This window comes from Stegostoma tigrinum, chromosome 8 (assembly GCF_030684315.1).
Source record: "Stegostoma tigrinum isolate sSteTig4 chromosome 8, sSteTig4.hap1, whole genome shotgun sequence".
Taxonomy (NCBI): Eukaryota; Metazoa; Chordata; class Chondrichthyes; order Orectolobiformes; family Stegostomatidae; genus Stegostoma; species Stegostoma tigrinum.
Genome location: NC_081361.1, coordinates 101,804,333 through 101,826,769, shown reverse-complemented (window position 1 = coordinate 101,826,769; position 22,437 = coordinate 101,804,333). Strand labels below are relative to the sequence as shown.

At 45.1% G+C, this 22,437-nt stretch overlaps 1 protein-coding gene across 4 annotated transcripts in view; it reads right to left on the bottom strand.

Moving 5' to 3' along the window:
- tnni3k (TNNI3 interacting kinase) overlaps window positions 1-22,437 on the bottom strand; it is a 118,320-nt gene that overhangs the window by 36,843 nt on the left and 59,040 nt on the right. For all 4 annotated transcript variants that reach the window (XM_059648185.1, XM_059648186.1, XM_059648187.1 and 1 more), the window contains 5 exons: window positions 21,343-21,447; window positions 20,302-20,354; window positions 13,985-14,037; window positions 12,880-13,012; window positions 11,508-11,617 (listed from right to left, as the gene is read on the bottom strand). In XM_059648185.1, coding sequence (XP_059504168.1) covers window positions 11,508-11,617; window positions 12,880-13,012; window positions 13,985-14,037; window positions 20,302-20,354; window positions 21,343-21,447 — 454 coding nt within the window. The remainder of the gene's footprint in view (window positions 1-11,507; window positions 11,618-12,879; window positions 13,013-13,984; window positions 14,038-20,301; window positions 20,355-21,342; window positions 21,448-22,437) is intronic.

Sequence of the window (22,437 nt, the reverse complement as noted above, 5' to 3'; positions counted from 1 at the left end):
CCCTAGTAACTGAGCCCCCCACTCTGGGAAAAAGCTTCTTGCTATCCACCCTGTCTATACTTCTCATTGTTTTGTAGATCTCAATCAGGTCCCTCCTCAATCTCCGTCTTTCTAAGGTAAATAATCCTAATCTACTCAACCTCTCTTCATAGCTAGCGCCCTCCATACCAAGCAACATCCTGGTGAACCTCCTCTGCACCATCTCCAAAGCATCCACATCCTTTTGGTAATGTGGCGACCAGAACTGTATGCAGTATTCCAAATGTGGCCGAACCGAAGTCCTATACAACTGCAACATGACCTGCCAAATCTTGTACACAATACCCCATCCAATGAAGGAAAGCATGCCATATGCCTTCTTGACCACTCTATCCACCTGCGTTGCCACCTTCAGGGGACAATGGGCCTGAACACCCAGATCTCTCTGTACATCAATTTTCCCTAGGACTTTTCCATTTACTGTATAGTTCGCTCTTGAATTAGATCTTCCAAAATGCATCACCTCACATTTGCCCGGATTAAACTCCATCCGCAATTTCTCCGCCCAGCTCTCCAATCTATCCATATTCTGCTGCATTCTCCGACAGTCCCCTTCACTATCTGCTACTCCACCAATCTCAGTGTCATATGCAAACTTACTAATCAGACCATCTATACACCGCTCTGGATCATTTATGTGTATCACAAAGAACAGTGGTCCCAACACGGATCCCTGTGGAAAACTACTGGTCACAGTTCTTCATTTTGAGAAACCTCCTTCCATTACAGCTCTTTGTCTCCTGTTGCCCAGCCAGTTCTCTATCCATCTAGCTAGTACACCCAGGACCCCATGCGACTTCACTTTCTCCATCAGCCTACCATGGGGAACCTTATCAAACACCTTTTTGAAGTCCATGTATATGACATCTATAGCCCTTCCCTCATCGATCAACTTTGTCACGTCCTCATAGAAATCTATCAAGTTGGTAAGACATGACCTTCCTTGTACAAAACCATGTTGCCTGTCACTAATAAGCCCACTTCCTTCCAAATGTAAATTGATCCCATCCCTCAGTATCTTCTCCAGCAGCTTCCCCACCACTGACGTCAGGCTCACCGGCCTATAATTACCTGGATTATCCTTGCTACCCTTCTTAAACAAGGGGACAACATTAGCAATTCTCCAGTCCTCTGGGACCTCACCTGTGCTCAAGGATGCTGCAAAGATATCTGTTAAGGCCCCAGCTATTTCCTCTCTCGCTTCCCTCACAACTTGGGATAGATCCCCTCCGGACCTGGGGACCTGCCCACCCTAATGCCTTTTAGAATACCCAACACTTCCTCCCTCCCTGTGCTGACTTGACCTAGAGTAATCAAACATCTATCCCTAACCTCAACATCCGTCATGTCCCTCTCCTCAGTATATACCAATGCAAATTACTCTTTAAGAATCTCACTCATTTTCTCTGACTCATCGCATAACTTCCCTCCTTTGTCCTTGAGTGGGCCAACCCTTTCTCTAGTTGCCCTCTTGCTCCTTATGTATGAATCATTCCAAGATGCTTCAATGTAGTCAAACAATATCCTACAGTGACCAGGAAAGTGATTAGGAAAATTAACAAAATCTTAGTCAAACAGACCATTTTTTAAGGAGCATCTTAAAGGCAAGAAGAGAGAGGTGGAGTTGTTTAGAGAGGGAATTTCAGAGCCTGGAGGCTGCACAGGTACGACAGAATTTGTTGTAAGCATTGGGTGGTAACAGCACAATGCGGGTGAGCGGCATTGGCATCTCAGTGAAACAATACAACCATCAACTTCCTTTACCACTGAGGTTTAAGAGTTGATAAAGAAGCAGAGGCGGGATAGTCAGCCCAGTAGACTCAAATTAGGTCCAGAAAGATAAAGAATTTATTAAGAGTGAGAGAGAAAGAGAGAGAGAGACAAAAAGAACATTAAAATTGAGACAGCAAGAACTGCAGATGCTGGTGTCAGAGACAACACAGTGTGGAGCTGGATGAACACAGCAGGCCAGGCACCATCAGAGGAGCAAAGCTGATGTTTCGGGTCAGAACCCTTCTTCAGAAATGGGGAGGGGGAATATTCCTCCTCGGGAGTCTATGGCCCAGTGGCCTAAATGTGGATTTTATCAGCTTCAAATTCTCCCCACCCGGCCATGGCCTCCTCCCACGTCCAACCCTCCTTCTCATCCCCGCCTCCTTGACCTGACATAGCCTGTCCATACTCTCTCCCAGCTATCTGCCCCTCCCATCCCACTGACCAATCCCTACCATCTCCTACCTGCACTCATCTATCACCATCCCACCTACCTTCCCAAGTCCGACCTCTCCTCTCTATTTCTGAGCTCCCTTCCCCCTCCCAGATTACTGAAGGAGGGTCCCAGCCTGAAACGTTGACTTTCCCGTTCCTCTGATGCTGCCTGGCCTGCTGTGCTCCTCCAGCTCCACACTGTGTTTCAGTAAAATTGAAACTTTTTAAAAAATTTCTGTCAACTGTTTAGTACATGCAGAAAGGGAACTGAATGGTACAGATGGTCTCACTTTGAACCACAGGTTAATTAGAATAGAACACAGGAACAGGATTGGGCCATTCGGCCCTTCTGGAGGCTCTGCCATTCAGTTGTGTCATCCGGCTCAGTACCTGTTCCCAAATTTTCCCCATTTCCTTTGATCCCTTTAGTCCTAAGAACTATGTTTATATCTTGTATCAACACTTACAATTATATCACCATTCGAGATAATGGGAACCACAGATGCTGGAGAATCCAAGATAACAAAGTGTGGGGCTGGATGAACACAGCAGGACAAGCAGCATTTTTTCTGATGAGGGGTCTAGGCCCGAAATGTCAGCTTTTGCGCTCCTGAGATGCTGCTTGGCCGGCTGTGTTCATCCAGCTCCACACTTTGTTATATTATATCGCCACTGCCAGTGTCTTACATTATTAATTATAGCTTCAACTTTTCTTGTGGTAAGATTAATCTGGAAAACCAGAACGATCTTAAAAATAATGGAGAAACGTAGAGGAAGGTGTTTGTGAAAAGATGGAGTGGTGTAAATTAATGAAGAAGTTCTAAATGTTTACAACTTACCGCATTTCTCTTCATCTCACTCACCTGCCAACCAGTTTGTTCATCAGTAACAGAATGCATCTGCTATCATTTTTCCAGCAAGGTCTAACCTATATATTCTTCCAACTTCTGTGCATAAACCACATAACACCATTTCCACTCATTGCCACTTTCACCACCCCTGCCCTTGTGACCATCCCACCCCTTCTTGGTGAAGCAATGGCCTAGTGTTATTAGCCCTAGATTATTAATCCAAAATCGCAGCTAATCTTTTGGGGACCTTTGTTCAAATTTCAGCAAGGCTTTCGATAAGGTCCCCCACAATAGGCTATTGTACAAAATGCGGAGGACTGGAATTGTGGGAGATATAGCAGTTTGAATCGGAAATTGGCTTGCTGAAAGAAGACAGAGGGTGGTAGTTGATGGGAAATGTTCATTCTGGAGACCAGTTACTAGTGGTGTACCACAAGGGTCAGTGATGGGTCCACTGCTGTTTGTCATTTTTATAAATGACCTGGATGAGGGCGTAGAAGGATGGGTTAGTAAATTTGCAGATGACACTAAGGTCAGTGGAGTTGTGGATAGTGACGAAGGATGCTGTAGGTTGCAGAGAGACATAGATAAGCTGCAGAGCTGGGCTGAGAGGTGGCAAATGGAGTTTAATGCAGACAAGTGTGAGGTGATGCACTTTGGTAGGAGTAACCAGAAGGCAAAGTACAGGGCTAATGGTAAGATTCTTAGTAGTGTAGATGAGCAGAGAGATCTCGGTGTCCATGTACACAGATCCTTGAAAGTTCCCACCCAGGTTGACAGGGCTGTTAAGAAGGCATACAGTGTTTTAGCTTTTATTAATAGAGGGATCGAGTTCCGGAACCAAGAGGTTATGCTGCAGCTGTACAAAACCCTGGTGCGGCCGCACTTGGAGTATTGTGTACAGTTCTGGTCACTGCATTATAAGAAGGATGTGGAAGCTTTGGAAAGGGTGCAGAGGAGATTTACTTGGATGTTGCCTGATATGGAGGGAAGGTCTTACGAGGAAAGGCTGAGGGACTTGAGGCTGTTTTTGTTAGAGAGAAGAAGGTTGAGAGGTGACTTAATTGAGACATATAAGATAATCAGAGGGTTAGATAGGGTGGATAGGGAGAACCTTTTTCCTAGGATGGTGATGGCGAGCACGAAGGGGCATAGCTTTAAATTGAGGGGTGAAAGATATAGGACAGATATCAGAGGTAGTTTCTTTACTCAGAGTAGTAAGGGAATGGAACGCTTTGCCTGCAACGGTAGTAGATTCACCAACTTTAGGTACATTTAAGTCGTCATTGGATAAGCATATGGACGTACATGGAATAGTGTAGGTTAGATGGGCTTGAGATCAGTATGACAGGTCGGCACAACACTGAGGGCCGAAGGGCCTGTACTGTGCTGTAATGTTCTATGTTCTAAATCTTGTCTTGGCAGGTGGTGGAGTTTGAATTTAATAAAAAAACTGGAATTCAGAATCTGCTGCCAATGACTGTGAAACATTTGCTGATTGTTTGAGGGAAAACCCATCTGGTTCACTAATGTCTATGAGGGACAGAAGTCTACCATTCTCACCCAGCCTGGACTACATGTGACTCCAGAGCCACAACAATGTGGGTGGCTCATTGTCAGCACTGCTGCCTCACAGCCCCAGGGACCTGGGTTCAATTTCACTTTTGGGTGACTGTACGAAGTTTTCACATCCTCTCTATCTCTGCATGGGTTTCCTCCCACACTCCAATGATGAGGAGATTCAGGTGGATTGGCCAAGCTAAATTGTCCATCATGTCCAAAGGTGTGTAGGTGAGGTGAATTAGCCATGGAAAGTGCAGGGTTATGGGCCTAGGGAAGTGGATCTGGGTGGGACGGTCTTCAAAGGGTCAGGGTGGACTTTATGGGCTGAATGCCATGCTTCCACACTGTAGGGACTCTATGATACTTCTGTGGCACTGAAACTGGCCAGCCAGTGATGCCTGTGTCCCATGAGTAAATTAAAACAAAGGTACTCTTTCAAGGAGAAATTACTTTCCAAAACAGAAATTTTGTAAAGTACAAAACAGTAGGAGTTCCATTTCTTGATAACAGTGAGAAAATGACGTATATTTTGATAGAACTCTTATGCTGTATTCAGCACACTCTTCTCTCCATGTCCAGTTTATTTCCGTGAAATTGTTTATTTTTCAAATCAACTTAATCAGAACTTTTCAGAATCACTTTTTGAATCAAAATTGGCCATTTCCTTTGGAAAGGCTGGCCGTGAGATGGTTTTGGTGCCTCTTGAGAGTTTTTCATTATTGAATTTAATCATAGGCGGTGTGGCAAATATCTAGCTCAAAATTACCTTGTTTTAGTATATAACTTATGGTTTTAGGAATTAATGTTTTCACTGTAGAACATTGAACATCTTGTTGGAAAGCTGGCAAAAGTAACACTGTAGATAACAAAGTGTGGAGCTGGATGAACACAGCAGGCCAAGCAGCATCTCAGGAGCACATGATGAAGGGTCTAGGCCCGAAACGTCAGCTTTTGTGCTCCTGAGATGCTGCTTGGCCTGCTGTGTTCATCCAGCCTCACATTTTATTATCTTGGATTCTCCAGCATCTGCAGTTCCTACTATCTCTGATCACAAAAGTAACACTGTGCTGGCTTGTTCTCGTTCAGACCTTCTGTCACCGTGCTCGGTGACATCATCAGCAGAGCGTCCGATGAGGTGATGTTATTCAGTATAGTACAGCATAGTAGCCCAAGCCAAACATAGACACACGCGGGAATTCCTAGAGGCACAGTTCTCCACCCAGACTTCAATCAACAAACATATAGAATTGGATCCCATATGCAAACCCATACAGAGCAAAACCAGAAATTACAGCACTCACCATAACGGACCGGACAGTATAAATTCCAAGCAGAGTAGAATTACATCACCTCATCGGAGGCTCCGCTGATGTCACGAACATGGTGACAGAAGGTCTGAACGAGAACAAGCCAGCTCGGCAAGCAAGTCAACAACCTCACCCACAGCCTGAGCTACAGGTCTTTGCCAAAACTTTAAGCAACGCTGTCATAAATGCAATTCAAACAAGCTTGGAGTTGATTACACTTAAAAGGTTGGGGCCAAATTGACATAACAGGAGATAAAAATATATCAGGACAAAACAGGAGGTGGATGTATCAAGCTAAAGAAGTGGAGAAAATATGATATTCATGCAGTTTCCCAAAAGGAAGGAAGACAATGGAACACGCTCTGTGTGTCACATTGCCATGATTCTTTGTTTTGAATTTATCTCTGTGAGTTCAGTGAGTTTGCCAGCAGACATGACTGGTGGAAGCCACAGCAAAGAGACAGTCTCAGCTCTGGGTTTTATATGGTCTGTAGCTTCCAGAGAATTGAGTGATTAAGCTAAACCTACACCTGAAGTAGAGTAAATGCTAGATCTACCAGCAATGATCAAACTGGGCCCAGTGTCCTCACAGAAAGGCTAAATAGAGTGGTCATAAGGACTTTAAACTAGTAAGTGGGAGGGAAATTAATACAGTTTCAAAATCAAGTAACAAGAGACAGAGTAAACAAACAGTCAGGAATCCTTAAAAAAAACACCCAAAAGATCTGCAGATGCTGTAAATCAGGAATAAAAACAGAAGTCACTGAAAGCTCAGCAGGGTCTGGTAGCATCTGTGAAGAAAAAGACAGAGTTAACGTTTCGGGTCTGGTGACCCTTCCTCAGAACTCTAATGGGATGCTGGCCTTTATATCTGGATGACTGGCGTACAGGATGCAGAAGTTATGCTGCAGTTATACACAGCCCCTGGTTAGACCCCAGTTGGAGCACCATGAGCAGATCTGGGCACCACACCTTAGGAAGGACAGATTGGCCTTGGAGGGATACAACGCAGGTTTACAGGAATAATGCTTGGGATTCAGGGTTAGGTTACAAGACCAGGGGACTTTTTTTATTTTTAAGGTGAGAGGAGAAAGAATTTTTAAAAACTTGAGGTGCATTTTTTTTCACAGAGCGTGGTTCATGTGTGGAATGAACTTCTAGAGGAAGTGATGGATGTGGGTACGGTTACAATGTTTAAAGGTCATTTAGATAAGTACATGAATAATAAATGTTTGGAGGGAAATGGGCCATGCGCAAAGCAGATGGGAGTAGTTTAGATTGGGATTATGATTGGCATGGACCAGTTGGACCGAGGGGTCTGTTTCTGTACTCTATGTAAGACTCTATGACTCTATGAGAGAACACACAAATTAGATTTGTTTTGTTTTGTAATTTAAAAATGTTAAGGAGTGATTTGATCGATGGTTTCAAGATATAATCAGGAAAAGTCAGAGTAGATAAAGATAAACTATTCCCATTGGTTGACGATTCTAGAACTAGGGGCGTAGTCTGAGAATTAGGGCCAGACTGTTCGGGAGAGATGTTAGAAATCACTTCGATATGTAAAGGGTGGGAGAGATTTGGAATTCTCTTTCACAAATGGCAGGGAACACTGGATTTATTGTAATGCTTAATAAAAACCAAAAAGAACTGCGGATACTGTAAGTCAGGAACAAAAACAAAGTTGCTGGAAAAGCTCAGCAGGTCAGGCAGCATCTGTGAAGGAGAAAACAGAGTTAACGCTTCGGGTTCTGAGGAAAGATCACCGGGCCCAAAACATTAACTCTGATTTCTCCTCCACAGATGCTGCCAGACCTGCTGAGCTTTTCCTGCAACTTTGTTTTCATTATTGTAATGCTTGTTAATTTTAAATCTGAGACAGATTTATTTTGTTAAACTAAAATATTAAGGGATTTGGGCCAAAAGCGGGTATATGGACTAAGGCCACAGATCACCCATCATCTCATTGAATGATGGAACAGGCTAGAGGGGCTGAATGGCCTGCTCCTGTTCCTACATTCTTATGTTTCTCTGACACAGTCTACAGCTTGGAGCTGATACCTGACAATGCTTGTATGAGAAAAAGTGATTTAATGTTTATTCAGCTCAAAATTAATTACAAAATCTGCAGCAATGTTTAGTAAAAATCTGATTACCTTGTTGCAGTTGAAGTTCTAGAAATAATCAGCCTGGTGGCAGCTTGGACGTACTGTTAGAAACCAAGCATATTTTATGAAGTTTTTTATTCACTGTAAAGGAAGTACAGAGAGGCCTGCACTGAGCTGCAGGATGTAGAGTTGTGAGATCAGTAGAGAACTTGGAGGGTCAATTAGCTAATAGCTAATGGAAAGACCCTGTTGAATTCATATATCTAGGCTTAAAGCTTGAAGAGAAGTCAGAATGCCTTCTGGAGATCAGGCATATACCCCCTGACTTTGTCCCATGATAAGTGGAAGAGCCTTCGGGATTTCATCAGAGAAAAGAACTCTTGGAGGGGTAGCAAAGGGATAATTGTGATGCAAGCTTCAGTCTTTGATGAGGTACAGTCTTAGTCAATTGTGCTTATTTTGTTTAATTCTTTGTGATATACAATAAAGTTTGGTTTGTTTGAAAATGCAAACTTCCATGACGCAGTTGTGTGAGTTAATAGCTCATTGCTCGGATTTCTTATTTAAATGTGAGCCATCTCTAACAGGATTCTAAAACCTAAGAATACAGGGAACAGGAGGAAAACACACTTGCCGTTGAGCTAACTCCACTAGCGTTAGGAGGAAGTAAATCACTGATTAAAGGAAATCAAAGAATTGTGGATGCTGGAAATCAGAAACAAAAACAGAAGTTGCTGGAAAAGCTCAGCAGGTCCGGCAGCATCTGGGGAGAGGCAAAGCAGAGTTAACCTTTCGAGTCCTGTGAGCATTATTTAGAACTGGTGAGGTTCTGAAATCACAATGAGTATGTACAAAATAAACTCTTATCTTCCTGTTGGGCTCTTTATCAATGACCTTACAGTTGGATAATGGATAGGAACAGGCCCTTTGCCCATTATGTCTACGCCAACCAACAAAAATCAATCTGCACTAATCCCATTTACCTGCCCTTGGTCCATGGTCCAGTCTGCTCTGGCATTTTAAGAGCGATCCAGATGTTTTTAAAATATTGAGTGTGTCTGCCTCCACCACCTCTCAGCCATGTTCCATTTATCAAACATTCTCTGGTGAAAACATTTTTTCTCAGACTCATCTAAATTGCTTGCTCCTCACCTTAAACCAATGCCCCCTGGTCTTAGGCACATCTTGCATGATGAGATTCTCACAGTCTACCCTGTCTATGCCTCTCTTAGTAGACCTCAAGCAGATCCCCTCTCAGCCTCCTCTGCTCCAGGAAAACAAACCCAGCCTATCCAGTCTCTCCTCATAACTGAGACATTTTACCCCAGGCAGCATCCTGGTGTATCGCCTCTGTGCCCTCTCCAGTGCAATCACATTCTTCTAATAGTGTGGTGACCAGAACTGCATACGTATTCCATCTGTGGCCAAACTAATGTTTTACAAAGTTATAGAAAGACTTCTTTGCTCCTGTATTCCAAGCCCCATCTAACGAAGGCAAGCATCCCTTACGCCTTTGTCACTACCCAGTCTACCTGTGCTGACACTTCCAGGGAACTATGGGCTTGCACACTAAGGTCCCTTTATTCCTCAATATTCTCTCAGGAATTACCATTCATTGAGTAAATCCTTCCCTTATTAGACTTTCCAAAATATACCAGCTCACACTTGACACGATTCAATTCTATCTGCCATTGCTCTGACCAATTTACTAGCTGATCAATATCAGGCTGTAGCCTGCGACCATCCCCCTCAATGTGAACACCACGACCAATTTGTGTCATCGCCAAACTACCCAATTAGAGCTTCTACATTCACCATCCAACCATTGTTATAGAACAAACAGTAAGGGTGTCACCAGTGATCCTTGTGGCACACCGCTGGTCGCAGGCTTTCAATTACAAAATCATCCCTCCTCCACCATCGGCCTTTGCCTCCTGTTTGTAAACCAGCTTTGGATCCAGTTTGCCATCTTGCCTTGAATCTCATGTGCTTTCACCTTTTGGACCAGCCTTCCATGTGGAACCTTGTCAAAGGCCGTGCTGAACCCATGTAAACCACATCAAGTACAATACCCTCATCAACATGTTTAGTCACTTTTTGAAAAAAACAATACTAAATCAGTCGTACAACTTCTCCCTCTAACAAATCCATGCTGAATATTCCTAATTAATCCTTGCCTTTCCAAGTATTGATTATTCTTGGCTTTCAGAATTTTTCCAAGAATTTCCCTACCATTGACATCAGACTAACTGGTCTGTAATTCCCTGGCCTATCCCTGCTGCCCTTCTTGAACATAGGAACTGCATCAGCCATCCTCCAGTCATCTGGCACTTCACCTGTGCCCAGTGAAGTATTAAACTCTCCATCAGGGCCCCTGCAATCTCCTCCCTTGTCTACAATGGCACCCTCATCAGACTCTGGAGATGGATATATCTTTTTACCTGCAAAAACACCTATTAATCTTAAAAGTTCTTGAACCTTCCCATCTCAACTGAAATCTCTGGCTACAATGGCTTTCTTGTCTGTCAAAACAGAAGAGAAATATTCATTTAGGACAACACTCAGATCCTTTGGCTTCATGCATATACTGCCCCTTTGGTCTCTAATAGGTCTCACTCTTTCTTTAAAAATCCTCTCACTCTGATACTATTTATAAAAAGCCTTGCGGTTTTGCTTGATCCCATCTTCCAATCTTTGATCTGTATCTATTGGTTACAGGAAACAGTTTCCCTGTGTGAAACCCCCTCACCATTTTAAAGCCTGTTATTATGGTAAGTGATTAAATCTCCCTCATGATTTATCCAGGGAGGCAATGGCAGGGGATATAATGTAGTGTCTGAAGAGGCAACAGAAGCAGAGTTTAGATCAGGCAATAAAAGAATGAAGAAGCACCAAAGGGAGGCCATTCAGACCGTTTACTTCCCCCTATTTGCAGCAAAGAGCAGGAAATGGGGGCCAAATGTATCGTTCTTACAAAGTGTCAAAATATATGGGCTGAATGTCATCGTTTGGTGCTGTATTATTCTATCTTTGCCTATGTGATTGTCATGCCTAGATACACATGGAACCAGGGCACCAAGGCCCTTTCAAATGCAGCTCCCAAGTCCCTGACCTCCACCATTAGAGGGTCAAGAGCAACTCACACAGGGAAACACCACCCCCTGCAAGCTCCCCTCCAAGCCAATCACTATTCTCATTTGGGAAGGTATTGCTGTTCCTTCACTGCCGCTGGGTCAAAATCTTGGAATTCTCTCCCTAAGGACATTGTGGTTGGCCCCATACCTCAAGGGCTGCAGGACTCAAGAAACCATCTCACTACCAATCTTATCCAGGGCAACTAGGGATGGGCTATAGACATCAGTGAAGCAGTGACACCCACATTCCATAAATGAACAAGGAAGAGGAACTGACCTCACCAGTGGATCACTCACCTCAGGACATGCATTCCAACCTCTGATCAGGAGAGACGAGATGGGTTTGGGAATGGAGTACCCAATGGGAGGGCGGACATGATGGTAGGCCATATCAGCAGCAGCAGCAGCTGGACAAACAAGAACAACAAAGTCAATGGAGCGAAGCCTTGCCTTAGTTCCCTCAGATATGGGACCATTTGTTTAAAAAGAAAGAAAATCATTTATTATGAAAGACAGTCTTCGCGTTTCTCTCATATCTATCACAACTTTGGAATAATTTCTTGAAGGGTAGTCACTGCTATAATGGGGCAACTGATTTACACAGAGTGCAATCCCTGTTATCTGCTCCTCTGCCTCCCTGCTGTCAGTTGCAATTACACTCCAAAACCTACTCGACGGGGTGGCCATGGGGTAACAGGAATGTCGCTAGACTGACAACCCACAACCCACAGGCTCATGGCAAATAGTGGGATTCAATAAAACATGTGGAATATAAAGGGAATCTAACAGTGACCTTGTAACCTCTGTCAATCATCATTAAAAACGCATCTGGTTCACTAATGTCCTTCAGAGAGGGAAATCTGCCATTTTTACCTGGTCTGGCCTACATGTCACTACAGGCCAATGTAGTTGACTCTTATCTGCCCTCTGGGCAATTCTGAAGATTCACAACAGTCCAAGTTGAAGAAATGTCTGCTGGGCTCAGTCTGAAATGACCACTCCCTTATCCTGAGACTGTGAACTTGTGTTCTAGATTCCACAGCCAAGTGCATTCCTGCCAAGTTCGGGAGATTTCTGTACGTGTCAATGTGATCACTGCTTGTTTTTCAAAACTCAAATATAGACCTAGTCTCCTTGATTTCTCCTCACACGATACCTGATCCAGCTCAGGAACCGGCCCAGTCTATATTCCTGGCAGTCCGCCCTGGGTGAGGCGGTCAGACTGTGCACTGTGATACCACTCTGCTCACAGCAATTTCTTGTACAGCTGGAATAGGGGAGCATCAATTTTTGGTCTCACAGTGATCTTGTGGTAAGATCCCATGTTAGTAACACAAAGGCTCAGGCTAATGTTCTGGGGATGTGGGTTCAAATCCCATCACTGCAGCTGGTGGGGTTTCGATTCAATCAATTACAATCTCCAAAGGAAAGCTAATATTGATTGTTGCTGAAACTAAATTGCTCAGAGAACAGAATCGGCTGTCCTTACCCAGTCTGGCCACATGGACCCAATGTGCTTGGCTCTGAAATAGCCCTTACAAGTACAAGAGCAATTAGGAATGGGTGATAAATACTGGCTGAGCCAGTGCTACCTACATGCCGAGAATAAGTGTTTAAAAATGACTTCCTTCATCCAGTTTCTACGATTACAGTGTTGGGTCAAACTCACCGGGTTTGAGATGGGCAAAGGGAATCTCTCCAGTCAGCAGCTCCCAGAGACACAGGGCATAACTGAAGACATCTGCTTTGATGGTGTAGCGGGTGCACTGCGTGAATACTTCAGGGGCCATCCAGCGCAGGTTCTGCTGGGCACACACACACACGCACACACACGCACACACACACACACACACGCACACACACGCACACACACACACGCACATGCCCACACACGCACACACAAACACACACACACACACACACACACACACACACACACACACGCACACACACACACACAATCACTGAGGGCTCATTAAAGATAAAACAGCAACAGATTTAACACAAAACCTCCTTCATCTGAATCCCCTACATGATCAAACAGGTTTTTGCCCATTTGTCGTGTTTTAAGAGTTAATAAATGGAAGTGTCGGTTCTGTTAAAACAATACTGATATCCTCTCAATGCACCTAAGGTTTTACTCCATGTTTGTATATTGCTTCCAGCAGAGCCCAGGAGATCAATTTTAAATTCCTCAAGAATTCAGGCTCATTCTGTGATGGTTCACCAACGCTCAATGATCTATAAACGAAGAATACAGATGGGGCTAATAAAAACTGACCAACTGCACAAGTGTGTCCCAGAGTTTCAGCAGCTGATGATCCAGCTTCCAACAATGAAAATCAGAGACCATAACAGGGAGGGGGGTGCAGGGGCTTGAGGAGGCTACAGAGGTAGGGAGGGATGAGGGGACTGGAGGAGGCTACAGAGATAGGGAGGGATGAGGGGACTGGAGGAGGCTACAGAGGTAGGGAGGGATGAGGGGACTGGAGGAGGCTACAGAGGTAGGGAGGGATGAGGGGACTGGAGGAGGCTACAGAGATAGGGAGGGATGAGGGGACTGGAGGAGGCTACAGAGGTAGGGAGGGATGAGGGGACTGGAGGAGGCTACAGAGGTAGGGAGGGATGAGGGGACTGGAGGAGGCTACAGAGGTAGGGAGGGATGAGGGGATTGGAGGAGGCTACAGAGATAGGGACGGGGTGTCAGGGCTGGAGGAGGTTACAGAAATAGGGAGTTGTAGGGGAGTGTTAGGATTTGAAGATTTTTAATTTACCCCTGGCTGCTTTGTCATGTTGTCTTCATCCATTGACAGAAGGAATCTGGATTCTGAAAATAGAGGTAGCCTTTTCAGCAGCAGGCTCATTACAGACATAAATTCATAAATATAATGATCAAATAGTAAACAGAGATTAGAGTTTATCAGTGACAGATGTAGGTTTCATACATTTATACTCCAGCTGTATACACTACAGAAATTCATCAAAGACCTTCAGACAGGACCTTCCGAACCCACTTCCATCCAGAAGGACAAGGGCAGCAGATACATGGGAACACCGCCTCCTGCAAGATCCCCTCCTAGCCACTCACCATCCTGACTAGGAAATAAACACGGCTGCATTTTCCAGGTTACAATTTTGGATTTCCCTCCCTAAGGGCATTGTGAATTTCCCAGTGCTGTATGGACTGCAGCAGATCAGGAAGGCAACTCATCCCCACCCAGGAACAGGGGATTGGGCTAGTCGACAACATCCCCATTTCATCAGTGAATAAATTATATTGACCAGAGCTTACTTCTCACTCGCTCCCAGAGAGTTATGTGGCTTGAAGATCATGCAATATGAATTGAATATTTTTGATAACCTAATATCCTGCAGCTTCTACATCAGTGAGGGGGAGGCAATGGCCTAGTGGTATTATTGCTGGGCTGTTAATCCAGAGACCCAAACAGTGTTCTAGGGACCCAGGTTCAAATCCTGCCACGGCAGATGGTAGAATTTGCATTCAACAAAAAGTCTGGAATTAAGAGTTTATTATGAACATGCATCCATTGTCAACTGTCAGGAAAAATCCATCTGGCTCACTAATGGCCTTTAGGGAAGGAAACTGCCATCCTTACCTGGTCTGGCCTCCATGTGACTCCAGACCCACAGCAATGTGGTTGATTCTTAACTACATTCTGGGCAATTAGGGATGGGCAATAAATGCTGCCTAGCCAGTGATGCCCTCATCCCATAAATGATTAAAAGAAAAAAAGTTCAGCAAACATAAAGTTTTATACAACTCCACCCACAGATAAAGTCCTTGAGGAACCTAAATGAAGCAGGAAAACTTCAGCAAGGAATTAGGGGGGTTATTATGAAATGTCCTTGGAAAGTAGGATTAAGGAGAAAACATAAGTAATTTATACGTATATTAGGAATGAAAGAGTAGCTAGGGAAAGAGAGGTCCACTCAAGGAAATATACGCCAGAGCCAGAGAAAGTGGGTGAGGTCCTTAATAAGCACTTTGCATCAGTATTCCCCAAGGAGAAGGGCATGGATGATGGTTAGATCAGGGAAAGCTGTGTTGATATTCTTTAAAAACATAACTAAGGCCCCAGGGCCTAATCTGCTTTCTCCCAAATATGGAAGGAGGCAAGGGAGATGATTGCTGGAAATTTGACAGAGATCTTTGTATCCACTTTAGCCACCAGTAAAGTCCAAGAAGGCTGGAGAATAGTCAATGCCATTCCTTTGTTTAAGAAGGGCAACATAGATAATCTGAGAAATTATAGGCCGGTGAGCCTTACATCAGTAGTAGGGAAATAACAGTGACAGGATTTACTCACACTTGGAAAAGAATGGATTTATTGGGGACAGTCAGCATGGCTTTGTGCAGGGATGGTCTCACCTCACAAACTTGATGGGATTTTTTACGGAAGTGATGAAGGTGATTGTTGAGAGGAGGTCAGTGGGTGTTGGACTTTACTAATGCTGAAAACGACAAATGCTGGAGATCACAGCAGGCCAGACAGCATGCATATACTGACAGCAGGCTAACGTTTCGGGTCGAGATTACTCTCCGTCAGAGCTGAGGTGAAGTGTGGAAGGGACAAATTATGTGAGGGAGGGGATAGGTTAGTCCGGGGAGGACAGACTGGACAAGGTAGTGGGATGAGGTTAGTAGGTAGGAAATGGAGGTGCGGCTTGAGGTGGAAGGAGGGGACAGGTGAGAGGAAGAACAGGTTAGGCAGGCAGGGACGAGCTGGGCTGGTTTTGGGATGCAGTGTGGGGGGGGAGAGATTTTGAAGCTTGTAAAATCCACAATGATACCATTGGGCTGCAGGATTCCCAAGCGGAATATGAGTTGCTATTCCTGCAACCTTCGGGTGGCATCATTGTGGCACTGCAGGAGGCCCAGGATGGACATGTCGTCGAAGGAATGGGAGGGGGAGTTGAAATGGTTCGCGACTGGGAGGTGCAATTGTTTATTGCAAACCGAGCGGAGGTGTTCTACAAAGCGGTCCCCAAACCTCCACTTGGTTTCCCTAACGTAGAGGAAGCCACAACGGGTACAGGGGATACAGTATACCACATTGGCAGATGTGCAGGTAAACATCTGCTTAATATGGAAAGTCATCTTGGGGCCTGGGATAGGGGTGAGGGAGGAGGTGTGGGGGCAAATGTAGCGCTTCCTGCGGTTGCAGAGGAAAGTGCCGGGTGTGGTGGGGTCGGAGAGGAGTGCGGAGCGGACAAGGGAGTCACGGAGAGAGTGGTCTCTCCGGAAGGCAGACAAGGGTGAGGATGGAAAAATGTCTTTGGTGATGGGGTCGGATTGTTTATGGCGGAAGTCCGTCCTGGGCCTCCTGCAATGCCAAAATGATGCCACCCGAAGGTTGCAGGAACAGCAACTCATATTCCGCTTGGGAACCCTGCAGCCCAATGGTATCAATGTGGACTTCACGAGCTTCAAAATCTCCCCTTTCCCCACTGCATCCCAAAACCAGCCCAGCTCGTCCCCGCCTCCCTGACCTGTTCTTCCTTTCATCTATCTCCACCTCCCACCTCAAGCCGCACCTCCATTTCGGACCTACTAACCTCATCCAGCCTCCTTGACCTGTCCATCCTCCCCGGACTGACCTATCCCCTTCCTACCTCCCCACCTGTACTCTCCTCTCCACCTATCTTCTCCTCTATCCATCTTCGATCCACCTCCCCCTCTCTCCCCATTTATTCCAGTTCCCTCTCCCCATCCCCCTTTTCTGATGAAGGGTCTAGGCCTGAAACGTCAGCTTTTGTGCTCCTAAGATGCTGCTTGGCCTGCTGTGTTCATCCAGCTTCACATTTTATTATCTCATGTTCAGGGGATTTGAGTTCAAAACTGAACCATGGAAGTTGGTAGAATTTGAATTCAATGAAAATTGGGAATTAAGAGTCTAATGAGGAAAACCATGAATTATTGTTTGTAAAAACACACCAAGGTCTCTTTCTTTAGGACCTGGACCACATGTGACTCCCCAAACACTTTTTTTTCTATTCATTTGTGGGATGTGGGTGTCACTGGCTGGGCCCAGCATTTCTTGCCCATCCCTAGTTGCCCTTGAGAAGGTGGTGGTGAGCTGCCTTCTTGTACCGCTGCAGTCCTCCTGCTGTGGGTTGACCCACAATGCTGTTAGGGAGGGAATTCCAGGATTTGACCCAGAATCAGTGAAGGAACAGCAATATATTTACAAGTCAGGATGGTGAGTGGCTTGGAGGGGAACACACAGTTGGTGGTCTTCCCATATGTCTGATGCCCTTGTCCTTCTAGATGGAAACAGTTGTGGGTTCGGAAGGTGCTGTCTGAGGATCTTTGGTGAATTTCTGCAGTGTGCCTTATAGATAGTATACACTGCTGCTACTGAGCATCGGCAGTGGAGGGAGTAGATGCTTGTGGATGTGGTGCCAATCAAGTGGCTGCTTTGTCCTGGATGGTGTCCAGCTTCTTGAGTGTTGTTGGGGCAAGTGGGGAGTATTCCATCACACTCCTGACTTGTGCCTTGTAGATGGTGGGCAGACTTTGGGGGGTCAGGAGGTGACTTACTTGCCACAGTATTCCCAGCTTCTGGCCTGCTCTTGTAGCCTCTGTGTTTATACGATAAGACCAGATGAGTTTCAGGTCAATAGTAACCCCCAGGATGTTGATAGTGGGGCTTCAGTGATGGTAACACCATTGAATGTCAAGGGATGGGTATTAGATTGTCTCTTATTGGTGATAGTCACAGCCTGGCATCTGTGTGGCTCAAATGTCACTTTCCACTTGTCAGCCCAAACCTGGATATTGTCGGCGCAACATCGAGGGCCAAAGGGCCTGTTCTGTGCTGTATTGTTCTATGTTCTATGTTGTCCAGATTTTGTTGCATTTGAACATTGACTGCTTCAGCGTCTGAGGAGACACAAATGGTGCTGAACATTGTGAAATCATCAGCAAACATCCCCAGTTCTGATCTTATGATGGAGGGAAGGTCATTGATGAAGCAGCTGAAGGTGGTTGGGCTGAGGACACTACCCTGAGGAGCTCCTGCAGAGATGTCCTGGAGCTGAGATAATTGACCTCCAACAACCACGACCATTTACTAATGTGTCAGGTATGACTCCAACCATCAGAGTTTGCCCCCTGATGCCCATTGGCTCCAGTTTTGCCAGGGCTCCATGATGCCACACTCAATCAAATGCAGCCTTGATATCAAGGGCTGTCAGTGTCTCCTCACCCTCTGGAATTCAGCTCTTTTGTCCATGTTTGAACTGAGGCTGTAATGAGGTCAGGAGCTGAGTGGCCCTGGCAGAACCCAAACTGGGCGTCACTGAGCGGGTTATTGCTGAGCAGGTGCTGCTTGATAGCACTGTTACTGACACCTTCCATCACTTTACTGATGATCAAGAGGAGACTGATGGGGGCGGTAATTGGTCGGGTTGGATTTGTCCTGCTTTTTGTGTACAGGACATACCTGGGCAATTTTCCACGTTGTCGGGTAGATACCAGCGTTGTAACTGTGCTGGGACAGCTTGGCCAGGGGGAGCGGCACATTTTGGAGCACGAGCCTTCAGTCCTATTGCTGGAATGTTGTCAGGGCCTGTAGCCGTTACAGTATCCAGTGTCTCCAACCGTTTCTGGTATCACATGGAGTGAATCGAATTGGCTGAAGACTGGCAGCTTGTGACGCTGGGGACTACTGGAGGATGCTGAGATGGACCATCCACTCGGCACTTCTGGCTGAAGGTTACTGTGAATACTTCAGCCTTATCTTTTGCACTGATGTGCTGGACACTTCCATCATTGAGGACGGGGATATTTGTGGAGCCTCCTCCCCCAGTGAGATGTTTAATTGTCCACCACCATTCACAACTGGATGTGGCAGGACTGCAGAGCTTAGATCTGATCCATTCGTTGTGGGATCACTTAGCTCTGTCTATCACTTGCTGCTTTCACTGTTTGATGAGCAAGTAGTCCTGTTTGGTGGCTTCACCAGGTTGGTACCTCATCTTCAGGAATGCCTGGTGCTGCTCCTGGCATGCCCTCCTGCACTCTCCATTGAACCAGGGTTGACCTCCTGCCCTGATGGTAATGGTTGAGTGGGGGATATGCCGGGCCATGAGGTTACAGAATGATACCTGAGCACATTCTGCTGCTGTTGATGGCCCACAGCGCCTTGTGGATTCTCAGTCTCGAGTTGCTAGATCTGTGTGAAGTCTGTCCCATTGAGCACTTTGATAGTGCCACACAACACGATGGAGGTTATTCTCAATGTGAAGGCTGGACTTCATCTCCGTGAGGACTGTGCGATGGTCACTCTTACCGATACTGTCATGGACAGATGCACCTGCAGTTGGCAGATTGGTAAGGATGACGTCAAGTATGTCTTTCCCTCTTATTGGTTCCCTCACCACCTGCACCAGACCCAGTCTCGCAGCTCTGTGTTTGTATGTAATGGCCCTGCCAGCTGCTACGCTGTAACAACTAGAAAGGAAAAAGGATTGAAAACAGAGGGCTCTGGTGGACTGCAGCGGTTTAAGGAGGCAATTCACTGGCACCTTTTCCAGTGCAACTCGGGACAGGTAGGAAATTCTGGCCCAACCAGCAACACCCACATCCTATGTGTGAATAATGAAAATAAAAAGTACTTGTGTTTTAGCTCTGAGGAAGGGTCACTGGACCCGAAACTTTAATGCTGATTATTTTCTTCAGCGATGCTCCTAGACCTGCTGAGCTTTTCCAGCAACTTCCGTTTTTGTTACTCTAGTTTGTGATTTATCAATTATATTGAACTCCCTAACTTGCTAAGGTAAGATTTGAAACCACAGCCCCAGAGCAATAGCCAGTCTGGTGACAGTACCACTGTGTCTAAGTCATAAAGAAAATAGTTGGGTGTAACTAATGACCAGAAGCATGAATATGGCACTGGAGACATTTTCAGGTCTAATTTCAGGGTTGAAAAATCTCAGCTTGGTTCAATGAAGTCTAAGACATAACCTAACCCTAACCTTAAACTTAACCTTAATCTTAACCTTAACCCTAACACTATCCCTAACCCTAGCTCCGTCACAGTCAAATTTTTAAATACAAAATGCAAACCTCCAAAGTCAGCAACTACTGCATGGCCGTCTTCATACAGTAGGATGTTGTGGCTGTTTGAATCAAGAGAAAAGACAATCATTATTGTCTGTATAGATTGCTAAGTAAGAAACATCAGTCTGATAGATATAGCATTTCAGTGCCCCATAAATAAATTTATCTTACCTACATTTAACCTATTAAACCCATTCCTAATTTAAAAAATCTCAATCAGGTCATCCTGGGCTTTCTCTTTTCTAGAAGAGTCATTTTTGGTAACTATAATTCCCTAATTCTGATGTCACCCTAGTCAAACCCCTTTACCCACTCTTGTGCTTCTCTATCCTGCTTATAATATGCAGACTCAAAATGTTCATTCTTACATCATGTGTAAGACCATAGGACAATAAGGCTTTGGAACATAAATCAGCCATTCAGCCCATCAAGCCTGCTCTGCAATAAGATGAAGGCACATTTGTTAATCCTCAACTCCACTTTCCTGTCCATAATCCTTGATTTCCTTATTGATTAAAAATCAAGGGGGTCTGAATGGGAGTCCCCTAATGTTTAAACTCTTCCCCCTCTGCACCCCTGATCCTTCTGTTCCTTTTCTCCAATTAGGCTCCTACTTTCTAAGTAGTTTGTGACCTCCTTATTCTTCCTGTGCATGTGCACCAGCTCACAATTATCCACACTGAAATTCATTCATCAACTAAACACCCATTCTGCAAGTGATAATGGGAACTGCAGATGCTGGAGAATCCAAGATAATAAAATGTGAGGCTGGATGAACACAGCAGGCCAAGCAGCATCTCAGGAGCACAAAAGCTGACGTTTCGGGCCTAGACCCTTCATCAGAGAGCTTTTGTGCTCCTGAGATGCTGCTGGGCCTGCTGTGTTCATCCAGCCTCACATTTTATTACCCATTCTGCAAGCTTATTTTTACCACCATTGATTAGTGGAACAATCTCAGGCTTTGAAAATAAGGCCGAGGGAGCGATTTAAGTGATCCCAGTGCAGGTGTAGCACTCACCCCAGGCCTGCAGGCCTAGCTTATCGTACCTGTTGAGATCTCGGTGTATGATTGGTTGAGTCAGATTGTGAAGATATTCCATTCCTTTGGCCACATCAATGGCGATGATTAATTTGGATTGCAGATCGATGATTCTGTGAATTCAAATAGGAATGTAACAAAGGAGATTGGTAGATGTCTTCAACTTTCCAAGATGCTTTACAGAAATGCAATCAGTCGAAGGGTCAACATTTAAGGAGGCACATGACAATTGACCAAAAGCTCAAGCACAAAGGGCAGCTGTAGGAATGTCTCAAAGAAGGAGAGCAAGAGATAAAGGAGCGGAGACGTTTACAGAATTATTGTGGCACAGAATGAGACTTATCATCCCACTGTGCCCACTCCATTATCTAATACCAGTCTCCTGCTTTCTACCCACATCCCTGCACACCATTCCTATTCAAAAACACAGCCAATTCCCTCTTGAACATCTCAATTGAACCTTCCTCTACCATACTTCCAGGTAATGCATTTCATACCTTAAGGAGTGAACTGCAGAGCTTAGGGCTTGGATAGATGAAGCACAGCTGTCAACGATAGAGAGATACAGATCTGGGATAAGTAAGAAGCCAGAATGGGAGAGGCCCCGAGATCTCAAACTGATAGAAAGCGGGGAGGAAATTGGAAAGAAGGGGACGGGTGAGGAGAAGGAAGGATTTAAAAGCAAGAATGAGGGTTTTAAAATTGAACTGAACTGACAGCCAATGTAGATTGCTGAGTACAATGGTAGTGTTTGAACAGGGCTCAAAGCAAGTTGGGGTATTTTCAGAATTTGGCTTATGGAGGTTGAAAGTTTAGAGATAGGCCATGAGAGCACTGGATTAAAAGCAGAAATTGCTGGAGAAACACAGCAGGTCTGGCAGCATCTGTGGAGAGAAAACAGAATCATTGTTTTGGGTTCAGTGGCCCTTTCTTCAGAATTCCGTCAGTTAATTCTGCTTTCTCTCCACAGATACTGCCAGATTTGCTGAGTTTCTCCAGAAATTTCCATTTTTGTTTCAGATTTCCAGCATTTTGTTTTGCTTGGTGAGACTATTTGAATGATTAATCGTGGAAGTAAGAAAGGTGAGCATCTCAACCGCAGT